At 36.9% G+C, this 18404-nt stretch overlaps 1 protein-coding gene across 4 annotated transcripts in view; it reads left to right on the forward strand.

The window, feature by feature from the left end:
- The window catches only part of LOC131038108 (E3 ubiquitin-protein ligase SDIR1), a 107904-nt gene that overhangs the window by 28617 nt on the left and 60883 nt on the right, over positions 1-18404 (forward strand). The window contains exons 2-9 of one of the 4 annotated variants that reach the window (XM_057970424.2): positions 10402-10729; positions 13676-13740; positions 14203-14476; positions 14806-14863; positions 14977-15029; positions 15245-15485; positions 15880-16015; positions 16219-16279. In XM_057970424.2, coding sequence (XP_057826407.1) covers positions 14399-14476; positions 14806-14863; positions 14977-15029; positions 15245-15485; positions 15880-16015; positions 16219-16279 — 627 coding nt within the window. In that variant the 5' untranslated portion in view covers positions 10402-10729; positions 13676-13740; positions 14203-14398. The remainder of the gene's footprint in view (positions 1-10401; positions 10730-13675; positions 13741-14202; positions 14477-14805; positions 14864-14976; positions 15030-15244; positions 15486-15879; positions 16016-16218; positions 16280-18404) is intronic. The other 3 variants (XM_057970421.2, XM_057970422.2, XM_057970420.2) reach the window with 3 other exon arrangements.

Here is an 18404-nt window from a genome sequence, read left to right on the forward strand (position 1 = left end):
TTTTTCCAATATTGAGTCATTGTCAAGCTACCTTGGGTCAAGTTTTGAAATTCGTTCTTCTTGTCAAAGAAGAGTTGACGTAACCACTCCATCCTGAAAAGTTGGAGAACGATCCCAAGTTATCTCGCTTGGTAGCAACTTCCTAGCTTTTTCATTGTCCCACCAAGTTGCTGCTTCACCAGTGAGCTGATTCACTCCCCACATAGCCTTGGTTTCATTGGATAGATAATGGAGCTCATTGTACTTTTTCATCTCAATGATCCAAGCTTCCACTCCGTCTCCTATGGTTTTGCCATCAAATATGGGTGGAGCAACCTTCTTGAGGTCCTTACCCAGTTCTTTTGCAATTCTACCACAATTGTCTCCATTGTCTTCTTCATTATTTTCTTCCTCCATTTCTTCCTCTTCTTCTTTTGGAGCCCATCTATCTAAAAAAGCTTGTTCTAGTTCATCCAAAGAAGAACTGTCATTATCTAATGGTAAACACCATGTGAAAGGTTCACCTTTTAATAAACACAAAACACTATTTTCCATGATATATTTTTACCATAAGATATTTAATATTTGTATCACCATTCCAATGCTTCTCTACTTCCATCAAACTAAGAAAACCCCATTGAAACTAGGGTTTAATAAAAAATGCCCAATAGATTACCATTCTACAAAATCTAGTTGACTCAACTTTGATCCGACCAATACATGATCCAGTCGGCTTCAACTTAAAAAATGAAATTAGTTGACCTCCAATGGATTTTCGTGAGCTTTCTAGAAATGAAAAAATTCCTTGATTTGCAAGCTAGAAAATGAATTATGAAAAATCATTACATTGTAATAACTTGTACAATATCAATGATAGAAACTTTATTTTTTGACTCTAAATGCTTCAATATGTTCTTTAAAAACCCTATAAAAATCAGACAAAAGTTTGACTAGATATGATGGTTATGTGTTTCACAAAATGACCTCCAAAATTGAAAAAAAAAGACTTGCCTTCATGACACCAAGATCATGCTTTGATACCACTTGTTATGAAATAACTTGCACAACAGATAGATAATATGAAATATGATGTAGATATTTGATAATAATATGCCACTTTGAGGGGGCACCTCTAATAGTCTTCACCAAGAACTCAATATTGAACACGACAATAACTAACCTCTACCTCCTATGCATATCATACTTATGCCAAGGATATCACCTTAGGCTGACTTAGATAACAACTAATAAGCCCTAGGCTGATCAAAATAACTAAATAGCAATACAATACTAATAACATGACTTAATTAAGAGTTAAGGTGGTGTTGTGACCATTTCATACATCGCCCCATTTAAAATGGGGACCCCCTCTTTTTGCTCGTTTTTCGCTCGCCTTTCGTTTTGTTTTTTTAGGGTTTTGGTAGTTCGTCGGTTGTCTGGATTAGGGTCAAGCCTTAGGGTTCCCGTTTTCGATCTTTTTAGACCAGAATCCAGTTAGTCTTGAGAGCTTTTTGAGCTTCCTTTTGTAGGATGTAATTTTGAATGAAATGAATTCGCCAGAATGGTCTATTTTTCAATTGGAATTTTGAATGCATAGTCTTAATTTGTCTAAGTGTTGATGATGAAAATGTGAATTTTATTCAATTGAGTAATTTTGACCAAATTTTGAGTTTTTTGATTTTTGATCCTGGGCATGGGGAATGATTTGTTTTTGCCTCGTGAAGTGATTAAACTTGTGAAATCTTGATATTTTGGCCTGTAGGAGCAAAATCGCTCCTGTCCCTCAGTGAATTACCGGAGCTCGTTTTCAAAAATCTTACTGTCCCTGCAGGGTCAAGATGAATTTCGAATTGGAAGTAATAAAGAAAGGCGTGATCTTTCCGTTGAATATAAATTGAAGAATTTCACGAACACGGAAATGCCTCAGGAAGCAAAATCGCTCCTGTCCCTCAGTGAAGGACCGGAGCTCAAAATCAAATATTGTTTTGTTCTGGCAGGATTTTAACAACTTGATGATTTGAAGAAGTCCAAAGAGGTGCATTTTACCAGTTGAATATAATTTGAAGGCACAAACATGAAGAAAAGTGAACCAAAATGCCAAAATCGCTCCTGTCCCTCAGTCAGGGACCAGGGCGAAGTCTATTGTAGCTCCCGTCCCTCTCCCAGGGACCAGAGCGAAATTCTTCATAAGGCATGTTTTAGGCGAAGATCAAGCAAGTTTTAAAGTTTGAAGGCAAGAAAGGAGGTGAATTGAACCCGTTGAAGACAAATTGAAGATTATAAAATATCAACAAGGGACCCAAATGCCCAAGTTCGCTCCTGTCCCTCAGTCAGGGACCAGAGCGATTTTTACCTTAGACAAATTTCTTGCCAAGTTACAATGAATCCCAAGGCATGGATGAGTGAAACGGAGTACTACAGGACCATTGAAGATAATTTTAGAAGTTAGCAAAGTGAGATGGAGCCTACAAGAGCAAGATCGCTCCTGTCCCTCAACCAGGGACCAGGGCGATATAATGATTATGTTGCCTTTTCTTCAAGTTCAAACCACTCCAAGTCAAGGTGAAAGGTGGCAAGGGCGTTTCGAAGCGTCTCAATCAAGCACAAAGTTGCAAAGGTCGCCAACATTGAAAGATTTGCACTAAATACCCTAGTTCGCTCCTGTCCCTCAGGCAGGGACCAGAGCAAAATTTTCATGAGGGCTTAGATTTTGAAAGTTGATCGCATATCAAGTGTCCAAAGGGGGTCAAAAGACTACATTTTACCCAATGAAGGCAATGGCAAGTTGAAGAAGGCAAGCATGGGCCCAGGACATTGAAGTTCGCTCCTGTCCCTCTCCAAGGGACCAGAGCGATATTTATCATTTTGGCCAAATCCTTCCAAAATCACGTTAAGCCAAGAACATGCGAGGTGGTAAAAGGTTTAAGGTATGTTTGAAAGGTGATATACAAAGGTTTCAAACGTCAAAGGACTACCAATTTAAACAAGGAAGCTATATCGCTCCTGTCCCTCAGTCAGGGACTAGGGCGATTCTCACAAGATCTTTCATTTTCCTTCAAATGCATGTCAAAGCAAGGTCGCACAAGATCAAGATCGTCGTTTGGAAGGCAATGAACGAGGAGTTAAAATCAAGAACGAAGAATTTCAAGCTAGAGCACTAAGATCGCTCCTGTCCCTCTCCAAGGGACCAGGGCGATGATCCTCCAAACATCTAAATGCCTTGATAAAACAAGTGATACAAGCATGGAGTAAAGAAACAACGTTATTACTCGCCTTATGATGGAGATTGGAGATCAAAGATACAAGATCGAGGAGAAAACATCTAGTTCGCTCCTGTCCCTCTCCAAGGGACCAGGGCGATATCACCACAAAAGGATATTCATCCACCAAATCAAGTTAGTCAAGTTTGAAATTCCTAGCAAAAATGCCAACTTCAATGTAAGGATGAAGATTTTGAACGTCAAAAGTGCAAGAATCAAGACCAAGTTGATGGATCGCTCCTGTCCCTCAGTCAGGGACCAGGGCGATGAGGTTTGTACTTTTCCATTTTCAAATTTTGGGCGCTCAAACATTTTTTGAATTTATTTAAATGCTAAAAAATCGGTAAAGTTTGAAAATTCAATTAAATTAGCATTTAAAATTTGCGCTAAATATTAATTAATTATTTTTGCCTTGTAAAAAATCGAATTTGTTAATTTAAAAAAACGATGGCATTTAATAATTAATTATTAATTAATTAAAAAATTAAATGGAGCGCTTGGTTTATGAAGGTCGGCCCTTGTTATTTATTTAAAAAATCGTTTTAATTGCCTCATTTTATAAAAGTCGGCCTAGAGGTGAATATGAAGGTGAGCGCTTATAAAGGGAGGGTGAAAATTGTTATTTTCACATTATCATTTTATCATTTCACATGCGATTTGAGGAAGACAAAGGGAGAAGTGCGAAATTGTGTTCAAAGTGCGATTTGGAATATACAAAGCAAGGTGGCACGAAGTATTATCTAAGGAGGTGCGAATTTGAAATTTGAATTAAGGCGAGCTTGCCAAAGACCACGTCAAGGACATCACCAAGGGTGGCGATATTGATAAGGAGGGTGTCTATTTGAAGATCACTTGCAAAGGGCTATCTAACGTTAATTTTGCCTAGGCGAATTCCTCTATTTTGCATTCTAGAGTTAGCTCTCTAGTGAGGTATGGCGATATTGGATTTATTGTTTTAATTTTGAAACGTTGATCGTCATAGCTTAAATTTTGAAATTTTGAATTCCAGTTGCTCAATCCTTTTTAGGAAATGATAACTCTAAGACTTATCATGATGTTTCCTAAAATTTATTCTCTAATCTATGTTATGTATTGTAAAATCTAGTTTCTCATTATGAAATGTTGTGTAGGTATGGCGACCCTGAAGGCGGGAGCATCCACCAGTCGTCCAGCTCTCATGAAGGAAGATCAAAAGATCGAAGAAGTGGAGACGAAGATCGTGTCGAAGTGGAGCAACATTGGAGATACCAACTTGGGTAACTTTAGCACGAAGAAGTTTCGAGAGGTCCCTTACATTGGCAAGCCATCACCTGTCGCCCGGAGAATAATCGAGAGTGGCATCATTAAGGCGGCCGGCTTCCCTCTAGCTGTTCAGTGCCATGAGTTGATGATCGAGTGTGCTCGTCATTATGATCCTCAGTCCAGAACGATCGTGTCCAATGAAGGAAACACTTTGGCGTACCTTTCAGAGGAAGCTATAAGTGAAGCTTTCCATCTTCCAGAGCACAGAGACATGATATACAAGAGCATAGAAGGAGCCAGGTCAATGTACGAAGATGATCTAGATGCTTGTCTAAGCATTATCAACAAGAACTGGTTACTCAAGAGTCGTCCTCGCTTGAGCAAGATCCCGAACACACCGCATAGGATTGATTTCCAGGAGGAGTACAGAGATTTGATCACAATGCTCAACCGAGTTACAGGAGCCCCTCACGCCTTCTATTTTGAGAAGTGGATGTTCTACTTCATCCAGGTGATTGTTCAAGGGAAAGGAACAATACATTGGGCTAGAATGATTAGCCATTGCTTGGACGTACAGTTGAGAAGATTCAAGGCTACCAAGTCCTTCCACATGAGTTCATACGTCATCTATGCCTTGATTAGGAGTTTTGAGTACGCAGGACTACCTCACAGAGGAGTGATTGGAAGAGGACCCGGTGAGGTCAGAGTTTGTGATTCCTATGTCCACTTGCATCATCCGCCAGGAAGCAACTACAAGCTAGTTAATGATACCTTCACGATGAACATCACAAGGACGTTGCAAGGTGGGATTCACAACAGATTATCTCAGGATGCACAAGAATTAATAAAGAGGTATGGTGCTTGGTTTATTCAGTTTCCGAAGTTCACTTATATTAGAGTGCATGGATGTCCTTTACCTCCATACATGTTGCCGAGATATCCGACAGACAGAATTGTGTTACTTGAAGTAACAAGACAGTTGGCAGCATATGCGAAGGCATTCAGACACAGACATGGGAATGGAGTTCCGGTACCTATCATTTTGGGCAATTCAGTTGAGGTATGTCCTAATGCTTTAGCTATGGATGACGCAGAGAAGGAGTTAGCCTTGTATTCTTTTCCATCTTTTGCTTTGAGAGAAAGCTTTGATCCACATGGACATTTAGAGGAGACAGTCGGTAGGAAGTTTAAGCATGAGTACCAAATAGAAGATTTTATGATGAATCTCTTAGATGATCTTGAAGTGAAACGAAAAATGCATTCTAGATTGCCTTTGGATTTCATCAGGAAATGCAGGATTTACAGAGTGGCCGACCAAGCATAGGACAGTGGCAGACATATCCAGTCATCCTATGATCGAGAAAGCAAATCAATAAGGTTAGATTGGAATGAGCCCGAGGTCGTGGATTTAGATGCTTTGATGGCTCCAGTCTTGTCTTGTACTCCTAGATGGGTTGACGTACAGCATCAGAAGTTGAGAGAGCAAGGTATAGCTATGACTTTCACTTTGGAAGAGAAACCAGCCGAAGGTGGAGCTAGTGTGAGTGAAGGCAATCCTAATCCTAGAAATTCAGGTGAAGGTAACCTTCGATGTGCCAGTGAAGGCAATCTCCATCCAAGAGGTTCGAAGAGGAAAGAAAGACCAGAAAAGAGGGAATCTTCCAAGAAGAAGCAAGGGGCTAATTGAGATCGTTCATCCGGTACATCTTCTAGACCAGAGAAGAGGACACTTCAAGTGGAAGAATCTATGGAGTCGATGGTACAGAATGATAGGCAGGAAGAAGGACAGGCACCGCAAAGGTCACCAGATGGATCTTTCTAGGATTATGAGTTAGATGAAGATAAAGAGGATAACGGAATAACATCTCCTCCCAGAGAAGAAGAAGTAGTACATAAGGAAATTCAGGTTCAGGAGACAAGATCGGCCATCCCAGATTGGTTGAAGGAAAGATTAACCAAGGTGATCGTGATAGAGGACGAGGATAATGCAATTGATTTAGAAAGCCTTGTTGGACGTTCACACGAAGTAACAGAGAAGAGGAAGGCTACCAAGATGTCCAAGATGATTCGAGATGAGACTGGATCCAGAAAACTGCAGATAGCTACACCGGCAGTAGACAAATATGAAGGTGAGATCTTAGCAGAGGATTATGATATACAGACTTTTGAGCTAGGACCATCCACAGCTGAGCAGACACTAGATGATGCTACCGATTCATTTGAGGCCTTGAAAGATAAGCTTAGAGAAGAAATGGAGAAGAATAGAAAGCTTGAGAGAGAGGTCGGTGCATGGAGGACATATTTCAGTCATCTCAATGAACCTTTGGGACGTCAGGATCCAGCTAGATCACCAGTGCAGGCACTTCCCCTTCAATCAATTAATGAGGCAGAAAGATTTAGGAATATGGTCCAGCGTACGAGTACTTGGATGGATAAATCTCATACAGTTGCCGTAGAATTTGTAACAAGGATGATGAAGATTATTCATCAAGCTATCCAAGTTCTTGAGATAATCCACAATTTGATGATAACAGTAGCCGCATTTGCTCATACCAAGGATGTTATCATTCCTGTCTTGAAAGTAATTAGACATACATCAAGGAAGGTCTTAACGCAAGAAAAGATCATGGATGGAGGACCTCACAGTTTGCTTCAGTGGTCTACCTTACTCCATCTGAAGAGTGTTTTCTTTGAGGACATCAGTACTAGATGTAGCCAAGTTGAGGAGGTGATCAATCCGATCCAGGACAGAGTATTTGAGGTACTTCGTACCATTCTTGGCAGGAGGATCGAGGTCGAGACAGATGTGGATATGCAGGAATTAGAGGATAGAATCAAGGTCATCTTTTGCAAGGACGCTGATGTTGTAGACGAGCAATATGATCAGATGTTTGCCACCATGCTCCTGATTGAAAGAACAAAGGAACTTGAATCTTCATGGGACACAGCTCTTCTAGATGCATTCGATCAGGTCATCCACTTGGAAGAAAGTATGAAGAATCTTCCCGAGATTCCAATTGTTGAGATTGAAGGAATCGTATTAAGATTCATTGCATATGCTAAAAAGGAACATTGGAAAGGGAATAAGATTCTAGATGAGAGGTTGTTATAGATGACGTGGCATCTTATTTGTCATTGGTTTATGTCTCCTAGGTTTTTGTGCCAAATTTAATATTTGGCTATGCATTTAATATTGTTCAGTAAAAAGGAGGCCATTTGTAACAAACCCTAATTAGGGTTTAGGTGTCATGATCTTGACCGTTGATCTACTTTCAATCTGGACCATTCATTGTAATTGAGGATGCTATTTATACCCTCATTTTCATTTCATTTGTAATAGAGAATAGATAATAGTGAAGAGATTAGAGAGAGAGTTTGATTAGAGTTAGAAGCAATTTTACTTTTGTAGCAAGATTGAGTTTGAGGAAAGGAATTCAAGCAATTGTTGTACATGATGACTTTGAAATCAATGAAATATTGAAGTTATGGTGTTTTGTTGCAACTTTCTTGGTTATCTTCATGGTTGTTCAATTCATTTGAATCATGCTCAATCAAAGTAGTGTGTTAATTTTGAAGGGCAAAGTGTGAGACTTGATCTTTGGTAGGATTCGTAATCCAAACCACTAGCTTCTTGCTGATTGTAGGAACGCCTTGTGTGGTCGACTGGAGAATACCTGAATCATTTAACCTTCAATCATTATTGTATCTTGGATATGTACCTTCGTGGTAGTGTCTTTGATCTTTGATGCGTTGAAAATCATTTTGTTACCTTAGAAGATCGCATCAATTTCAATTGAGTTGTTATTTTATGGCGAAATTGAAGTTGGTAGAATCTTGCCAAGTCTTGTCCACATGAAGTCATTCATAGGGTTAGATTAGATTAGACTTCTTACAAAACCTTATCCTTTTTGTTATTTTTTGAAAAGCTTCTTTAGTTTAGTGAGACTTTCGGAGTGTAAGGCCCCTTGAGGATACAACAAATCACATCATACCACTGGTGCTTGTCCACATGTAGAGACCCTACTAACCAGAACATTGGAGTCATCCTAACTGATCCTTCATGCGAATCTTCAGCAGTTAGAGACTTTATTCAAGAGAGGATAAGATGCCTTTAGGTATTTTATTCTGTGTATGATGGTGTACAAAATACACGTCAATAGGTGGCCACAAACCGACTACTCATAATCCAAGAGACACTATGGGATTAGGGGCATAACATTTCATATGGTAAAAATATAGCATGGAAATAAAGTTTTGTGTTTATTAAGAGGTGAACCTTTCACATTGTATTTACCGTTGGATAAGGATTTTTCTTCTTTGGATGAACTAGAACAAGCTTTTTTAGATAGATGGGCTCCAAAAGAAGAAGAGGTGGAAAAAAATAATGAAGAAGAGGAAGAAGACAATAAAGAAGAGGAGGAAGAGAATGAAGAAGAGTAGGAAGAAGAGAATGTAATGTCCCACTTTGAAATAGGATTTAATGGTAAATAATAATAATAAAATAAAAATAAAAATATAAAAGAATATAATTAAATAATTAAATTTTAATTAAGTTAATGAATGGTGAAAAGACATGAAAGGAAAAGCTGTGACTCCCTCAAACATGGGATATAAAAGGGAGTACAAAACCTCATTTGAGGGGGATAATTTGGGAATCAGAAGTGCAGATCTGATTGTGAAAGGTTGTGTCCCTTTCAAAGGGCAGAAGAGTTGCACTCTTTGAAAGGGTGCTAATGATGAAAGGGTGTGTCTCTTGCCAAAGGGCATACATGATGAAGAGGTGTGATCCCTCCCTCTCATTGAGAGATATAAAGGAAAGGAATCAAAGCATCCAGTGAGAACTTACAGGCTATTTCCATACTCAAACAAAAGCAAATATAAGGCTGATGCATAGGATGATCTAAAAACAACAAGCACTATACAAAATGTGCATTTAATTATTGCAGAGCAGCTATACCAAACCAGGCAGAGATCTTATTATATGTCAATGCAGCATTAACATGTTAGCAAATGGATTAAGAAAACAATAAGAATTGTGTTTACATTAACAAGTATTATTAATAATCCTTGATTAGGTGCGATAATCTACAACAGATTGATTAGTTAAGGCAAAAGACATGATATGAGGAGTCACCACCTTTGCAAGGATAGTGACCGTTTGGAAAGACATGACTTTCCATGCAAATTGAGGGTTTATATACCGTATAACAACCACTCAAAGCAACTATTGAGAAGACGATATTCTGGTATGAAGTTCTGTGCATATTTCTGATAATATTTTATGCATACTATTATTGATAGCAGATTGTTGTTATCGTTCACTTCATGTATTCTCTAATCTGCTCATTTCTGACACATACTGTGTGATCTATTATGGTATATATATATACATATATATATTATGTCTGATTAGTGTAATCAGCCATGGTTATGAAGACTAGCATATGAGGGAGAACGGTTTAGACACCCTCTCTAGCATATGAGGGAGAACAGTTTAGACACCTTCTCTAGTATGAGGGAGAACGGTTGATAAAGACACCCTCACAAGTATGGTTTGATGGAGGGAGAATGATTTAGACATCCTCACAAGTGAGGCTTGATTAAGGGAGAATGGTTATTAAGGCACCATATCAAGTTATCCATCAGAGCCCGCTATGATTGGGATTCCTATGATTATGATCTAGGATCCTGATCTTCAGTTGTTTGTGATTGCAGTTTGCTTTAAGTTTCATCATAATTAGTCTTCTTTATTTATAGTCTTTCTACTTTACTTATAAATCATAGTTAGACTTTCTTTACTTCATGAATCATAACTAGTCTATCTTATTAGTCTTTATTTTCTGTATCAGCATAATCATTTTACAGGTATTAGACACTTATATGTTATAATGGGTGAATTATTCTCTAACTTGTGTTTCAGGTTTCCCTATTAAAGAGATAAAGGGTACTCGCTTTCTAACCTATCTTTAACAGCAAAGAATTATAATCTAGGGCAATCCAGGTCATTTTAAAAAGGGGACATTACAGAAAAAGAAAACAGGGAAGGAGAAAACTTGGAAGAGATGATATAAGTACGTGAACTTTAGCTCCAAGAAAGGAAGATTTAATCTTTCTTTTTCATGGATGCATTCAAAAGGAAAAGGTTATTGTCTCCATAAACCTTAGCAGCAAGTATAACTTCATCAGCATGGAATTAGCCAAGAAGCTACATGTACAAGCAAAAAACATCAAGGAGAATCAAATTTTAGGTATGGATATTCAATTTTTTGAAGATTTAAAGCTCTCTATGGATCAATATATTTCGCATTCAAACTTTCATGCTTTGGATATGGATGGGTTGGATATTGTTCTGGGTTATCCTTGGTTAGAATCTTTGGGAACAATAAATATCAATGTGCAAAAGAAGTTCATGAAGCATTGGTATAGAAGGAAAACATTATATTACAAGAAATTAAACATAAAGAAGTCCAAAGGAAAATTGAGAAAGAGAGTCCAAGAATATCACGAAGATTGTAACAATGAATTAGAGGAAAAGCAAGAGGATCAAGATGTTAAAAAAATGAAAATACAAATAATTCTACTAAGGAATAACTAAAACAAGTGGCAAAAAATGGCGAAGAATTAGAGAAGGGTCCAATGACAATAGAGGGTGCAATATATAGGCATCCACATCATTGTAAGAGGCAAGAATTATGGAGGAAACCATCATGGAGGAATGGTAGTACAAGAAATAAACAAGACAATCTCTATGGAACTATATGGAATCAAAGGAACAATTACAACAATCAGTGGTGTCACAAAAGTAATGGTTATCAAGGAAACAAAGGAGGACATACTATTATAAGGAATGGAGTCAAATAGGTATTAATTTTGTGGATCAGAATAAAAATTTATCTTGTTCTATGTATTATCTATCACTGAATTGTTGTATAAATCTGATTGTCTTCTTTTATGTTGCAGGAGAGGAGAAGCATTTTTATTTCAATGTCCATTCTCAAACATTTCATTTGGTATATGTAGTGGGCTGGGTACGGTCAAGCGATGCCTTGACCGGCCATGTCTTTTGGACATGGCCGATCAAGACATCACTTGATCGTGCCCCCTCACGATAATAAATGTTTGAATGTGAGACTTCATTTATCTCTCATTCAATCATTTATCTTACCGAGGCTATCATGCATTAACACTCCCTCTTAGCTAGGTAAGATAAATGTAAAAGGTATTGGGAGCAATATTCATAAATCAAATGATGCTTATCTTGGGACCATAGTTTCAAGATGTGAATTGCCTCTGTTGGCGATTCTATTCACAAACTCTTGAGTGGATTGCCTCTGTTGGCGATTCTATCCATAAGCTCTTGTATGGATTGCCTCAGTCGGCGATTCTATCCACAAGCTCTTGTGTGGATTGCCTCAGCTGGTGATTCTATCCATGAGCTCTCACGTGGATTGCCTCAGTCGGCAATTCTATCCATGAGCTCTTGTGTGGATTGCCTCAGTCGGCGATTCTATCCACAAGCTCTTACGTGGATTGCCTCAGTTGGCGATTCTATCCACAAGCTCTTACGTGGATTGCCTCAGTCGGCGATTCTATCCATGAGCTCTTGTGTGGATTGCCTCTGTTGGCGATTCTATCCATGAGCTCTTGTGTGGATTGCCTCTATCGGCGATTCCATCCACAATCTTGAGTTATTGTAAGATCGTCACCTTCCAATAACCTCAAAAATACAAGTGGAAATCATTTGGAAGTCGTCACTTCCTTATGATTTACACAGGGCCCATAAAATAATTATTAGTATTAATAATAATAATCAATATTTACAATTTTACCTCAGAAGTGCTCAATCTTGATTAGTAAGCTCCATCTCAATCACAAGGTATCTTGAGTTTCTTCTAGAGAACATATTTTTCTGAACATACGTCTGAATTTCTGACTTCAGCAAGGGACGCTTGTAGTTTAAGTTTGAGAGGACAAGTTCTTGCAATGTGGCCATATTCGAGACTTTCAAGGAGATATCAATCTGATCTTAATTGGATCTTCCTTTATGCGGTTAGGCTTTATAGAAGGAAACCTGGCTCTGATACCATGTTAATTTTGTGGATCAGAATTAAAATTTATCTTGTTCGATGTATTATCTATCACTGAATTGTTGTATAAATCTGATTGTCTTCTTTTATGTTGCAAGAGAGGAGAAGCATTTTTATTTCAATGTCCATTCTCACACATTTCATTTGGTATATGTAGTGGGTTGGGTACGGTCAAGCGATGCCTTGACCGGCCATGTCTTTTGGACATGGCCGATCAAGACATCACTTGATTGTGCCCTCTCACGATAATAAATGTTGAATGAGAGACTTCATTTATCTCTCATTCAATCATTTATCTTACCGAGGCTATCATGCATTGACAATAGGTACAAAAAATATTGATCAAGGATGGGATCTAAGCAATATCAAGCAAAAGGCACAACACGGATCAACTCTGGATGGTTAGATGATTGGCCATGGCATCATATCTATAATAACTTGCGACAATCATACTATTTAGCTTCTTCTCATGTTTTGGGGACAAAACATGTCAAGGAGGGATAGCATATTATGTACCTAGGGATGTGATATTATAATGTATTTGGGTGGATGGAGACGCCAACATGTGGCACACATCCCTTAAGTTAGTTATATTGGGTCATGTGAATAACTTATTAATTATTCAAGAGTTGAGTAGGCCGTCATTAGGATTACCCTTCCATTGTATTATTATGAGGAGGTCTATATAAGGGAGGTTATTATCACTGTAAGATATCTGTGAAATATGATATTGTATTTAGGATCTCTTGGAGATATAGCATGGAGTAGATATAGCATGGAGTAGCTTCTTTCATAAGGAGTATTGTATGGTTTTACTATATTTCTGCATATTTTGGATATTAGGGCATCGTGGCCCACAAACATCTCATATTGTGTGAGATCCATCTTCTGCATTATATTATTCCTAATTTTCTATTACTATATGTGTGGACCGTACTGATATTTAGTTCTAAGGCATAAGTAGGAACCATTACTGTTATCTGCATTACAAACGAGAGACTTATCTAGCAGTTTTTTAGAACTTTAGATGCATCTAAATTTCTTAGATGAAAACATTGGCTTGGTAATTGTGTACATTAATCTTCAATATTGTTTTGTGAGTTGCAGTCCCTTGAAAATGGCCTCGACTTTCCAATGGAGCCTGAAAATTCTCCCCTTGTCTCCAAGAATTGGTATAATTTTAACAATATTGTACTGATAACTAGGACAGTAGATTCTTTGATGTTGGAACTAGAATGAGTTTGGAAATCAGAGTACAATTGAATTTTTTTTGACCTCCTTGTCAAACGTTTCTCATTCTTTTCCTTTTGGGAACTCAGCATAGGGCGAGTAAATAATTTTATCATGGCATTGGCAGTTCAATCTTAAAATATTTCATTTAAAAAAAATTAAAGTATGCAAAATTAGCTGTGGTCTCTTTTGTTTGTATATCTTATTTATATATCTTCACTACTTAGGAATTGGCCTTTGTGAAGGCATTCTTACAGGCATCAAGGGCCAAGCTTTGCAATTCATGTATTGTTGAAGAGAATGTCTGCCTTATTTTGATTAGTCCTATCTTTGCGAGTAAAATTTTCTTCCACCTGACAACTGTATGTTCTAACTTTTTATATTTTCCTTGATCACTTATGCAGAAAAGTACTGAATCCTTTGAAGATTATATTGGATTCTTGAAGTGCTTTCCATTGATATTTCTCTATTAAGCATCTTGTGCCTGCAAGAAAAAGGAATTGCCAGTTATTCAATTAAAGCCTCAAAGTCTGTAAGAAATAGCTTGGATTTTAAGCTTTATATTGACTTTCAAATAGAAGATTTTGTGCCGCTTTAAAGATGAGCTTTGTATTCCGAGGGTCTCGAGGGGACATAGAAAGTGGATTTCCTGGTTTTATTCCAGAGAGGCGCACTGTGGTATGTTTAAAAATTAATTGTATTTCTTAATACTGGTGGCTCCAGTACTTTGATACATGCTATTTTGGAGAGAATTGTGCTTTCACTTGAAGTCTCTGGAATTGCAGCAAGATTACATTCAGATGAAGTTCTGAAATTAATTTAATATGTTGGCTTTGATGTTTATTACTAACTCGATACATGCTATTTTGGAGAGAATTGTGCTTTCACTTGAAGTCTCTGGAATTGCAGCAAGATTACATTCAGATGAAGTTCTGAAATTAATTTAATATGTTGGCTTTGCTGTTTATTACTAACTACAAAGTGCGTTTCTGTTTATTCTTTTTCAGAGAATACATAATGGTGGGCGTTCAATAAATGCTAATCCAATGGCATTTCTGGCCACAGGTATTTTTTGGGGTTGCATCATGTTTTACATTTGATTCTAATTGTAATTGTTTGCTGTTAGTGCGAAATTTATTTTGTTACATGTTTGAAACTGCTTACTGATGCTGTTGCAGTGCTTTTCTTATTCATGATCTTGAATTCCCATCAAATGTCTCCAAATTTTCTGGTATGTCTAATGCACCAAGACACTCGATTGTATGGCCTTTATCAAATCTTAAATCTGGTTATGGCAATTAATTGTTGCATTTTGTGTTGCTTTAGGACATGAAGAAAATTGTCTAAAAAGTAGACAGGGATACATGGAATCCTTATTTCGTTGTAACCCATTGTTCGAGTTGTAAGGGATATAATACCTTTAATGTCCAATTCTATTATGTGCAGTTGTGGCTGGGCCTTGGGGTATTTTTGATGGCAACCAGTCTTCGTATGTATGCAATGTGTCAGCAGCTCCAAGCTCAGGCACAGGTTCATGCTGCAGCTGTTGCTGCTGCAGCTGGAGGTTTAGTAGGTCATACAGAATTGCGGTTACGCATGCCACCATCCATAGCATTTGCATCAAGAGGCCGGCTGCAAGGTCTTCGTCTTCAGCTTGCTCTGCTTGACCGTGAATTTGATGACCTAGGTATCTCTGCATTATCACATTCAAATGTAAATTTTAATTCTTTTGTCTCATGATTCATCTCAGGTTCAAATAAATTAGAATGTTTTAGCAGAGTTTCCTAGCATATTTGACATAGAACAATTTTTCTTGGTTTTTGACTTTTGTAGTTTCTCTGAAACTTTTGATTAGCTTTTTAGGCATTTTGAAGCCAGATATTTTGGTAAATGACATTACGAATCACAACATATTTCATAGTATAATTTTTGATCGCTATTAGAGGATGATTGAAAATGTGATGTAGAAATTAGAAACTGCAATTGTTTACTCCTGGTAGAAATAAAATGCATGTTGGAAGAAAAAACCGCTATATCAAATTTTATTATAAGGCTGATCAGCTGCTTGAATTTTTTTAAAGATTATGATGCATTGAGAGCACTAGACTCGGACAATCCCCCCGGTGTTCATTCAATGAGTGATGCAGAGATAAATACATTGCCAGTTCATAAATACAAAGCCCAGTCTCGTCAGTCTCCTGTTGGTGATCAGCATGGGTAGGTTTTAAGGCTACAACTTACTTTTAACTATTAAGTAAATTCATTATTTTTATATTATGGATTTGGTGCTTATTAAAATAGTTAGTTTAGTAAAATAATTTACATATTTTTCTCTTGGAATATGGTCTGGCCTTTGGCATTGATTTTCTGTACATTGTTCCCTTAATTTCAAAATACTAAGAATTTTATCTTGTTTCCAGAGAAAGCACATCTTCACAACGTCAAATTCCATCTTGCACAGTATCAAAGGAGATGGGAATGGTAAGTCTTCTTGTTATATACACATTTATATGTTTTACCAAAAATAGACCATTGTTTGAGTTTTTCCTTTTCTTTAGATGACACATATATTTCAAATCCTGCCAATGAATTTCATATATTTACAGTTCACAAACAAGTGAATAGGTTCATTTTTTGAGAAGGCAGGCCTATGTGGGAATTCTAGGCATTAATCACCATAGTGCTAGTGTGTGCGATTTTACGCTTATGTTTAAGAAACTCAATCATCCACTAAAGTGTCATGAAGTTTGCAAAAGTTTAATGCTTTTCACTGTATTCTATTTCTTTGATTTAAACCCTTCTAGATTGGCTCTCCTTGGATGAAAATTTAGCACTATATTGTTCAATAATGTCATGACCAGGATGTGATTTTCATATTTGCATTAAATAATGGCTGGCTTCCAATGAAGCTAAAAGAAGGAAACCTTCAACGAAGAGTGACACAAATCTATTAATAAACTAAATTAAAAGTTGAAATCACGATTGACAGAAGCAGGACCTAGTGAAGAAAATACAAAAGAATGACTATCCTAAATTGTGTTATCTTTCAGCAGGGTTAAAGAAGGGAGACCTCCACAGATAAAAGTTTAGTGAGTAAAGAAAGAAACCTACTCTACTATATGCTGCAATGTACTTAACTAATGATTCGAATACCTCCTTAGTGCTAGTGAACTTCGGAGAATTCAGAGGCAATGAATATTACCCTCTCTAGGTATGCAGTGCAGAACTAATTAAAAAGACTACAATCTTTATGAAAACAAACTGTCTATAATGTGATACACATTCATCATCATACCACAAGAGACCCACAAAATATAAACAGATAGTCTCTATCACTAGACCTGGTCATTATGCACATAGTCTTAAGTACAGGTCTGATTTATGATCTGTCATTAGATATGAGATATAGATCCTTGAAGCCAAATAGCATATACAGGAAAAGGAAGGGGTGGGTGACATATTTGGCCACAAAGGTCACGATGTCAACCATTTACAACTCAAAAAATTGATCATCTGCGCCTTAATTGCATTCTTGGTGTAAAAACACCACCCAATGAACTTATTGACATTATCTCTTGCCTTATTTTGGAATGCCTTTTCTAATGGGCCTGCATCTTTTATTTTATTTGGGTGAGTGATATTTTCTTCTTCTGAATAGGGCATCACTAAAATTGGATATGTGGCAGCCATGACTGGAGTAGAGGAAGGATTTGTAGGTTCCTTTCTCAATATGGATACTTTCTTTTACAATGAATGAGACTTCAATTGAGCTTTTTCATGTACTTTTTTCATCTTCTTGTTTTTTTGTGTATACAAGAATTTTGTTGTTGGTATTCCATGTTTGTTCAGCCTACTGCAACCTCTGATTCACTGGCTGGAAATCACACACAAATGGGCATTCATCGGACTTTACAAAGGCTTGTATCTGTTGTGGCACTCATTATTGTCATGGAATCTACTCTATCATTGTCATGTGTCCCCGAAGCAGTGAAAAGGGCTGGTTTTGAAAGTTCTTGTTGATCATTGGCCCAAAAAACTATAGCTTCCAGAAGCTGCCATTTTACCAAATCCCTGTAGCTACAAGATCTAAAACAAACACAGATTTTAAAAAATGAACAATTTGTATTCGAGGATATGTTTTAAAACTAACTGGTTCATGTTTGGGTATGTGGTTTCAGTATGCAGATTAGGACAATATTTTTTTTTCGGTTGGGTTCAACCATACAAAGCATATAGAAATCATAAACACATACACATTTTAACTTTATATAACAATTTAATGTCTCTGGATTGTATATGTATTTTCTAAAGATTATGTATTAGCTAAAAATTATATGTAAACTAAAGATTATAAATTAAATGAGTTAAATAAATTAATAATCAACATCTATCTATCTATCATTAAAGATTATAAGGTAACTGTAATATTATAAAATTTAAATATATCTCAGCATGATACAAATATATAGATATTCAACTTATTATAATTAGATAATATGTAAACTAAAGATTATAAGTTAAACGAGTTAAATAAATTAATAATCAACATCTATCTATCTACATTAAAGATTATAAGGTAACTGTAATATTATAAAATTTAAATATA

Source organism: Cryptomeria japonica, chromosome 11 (genome assembly GCF_030272615.1).
Source record: "Cryptomeria japonica chromosome 11, Sugi_1.0, whole genome shotgun sequence".
Taxonomy (NCBI): domain Eukaryota; kingdom Viridiplantae; phylum Streptophyta; class Pinopsida; order Cupressales; family Cupressaceae; genus Cryptomeria; species Cryptomeria japonica.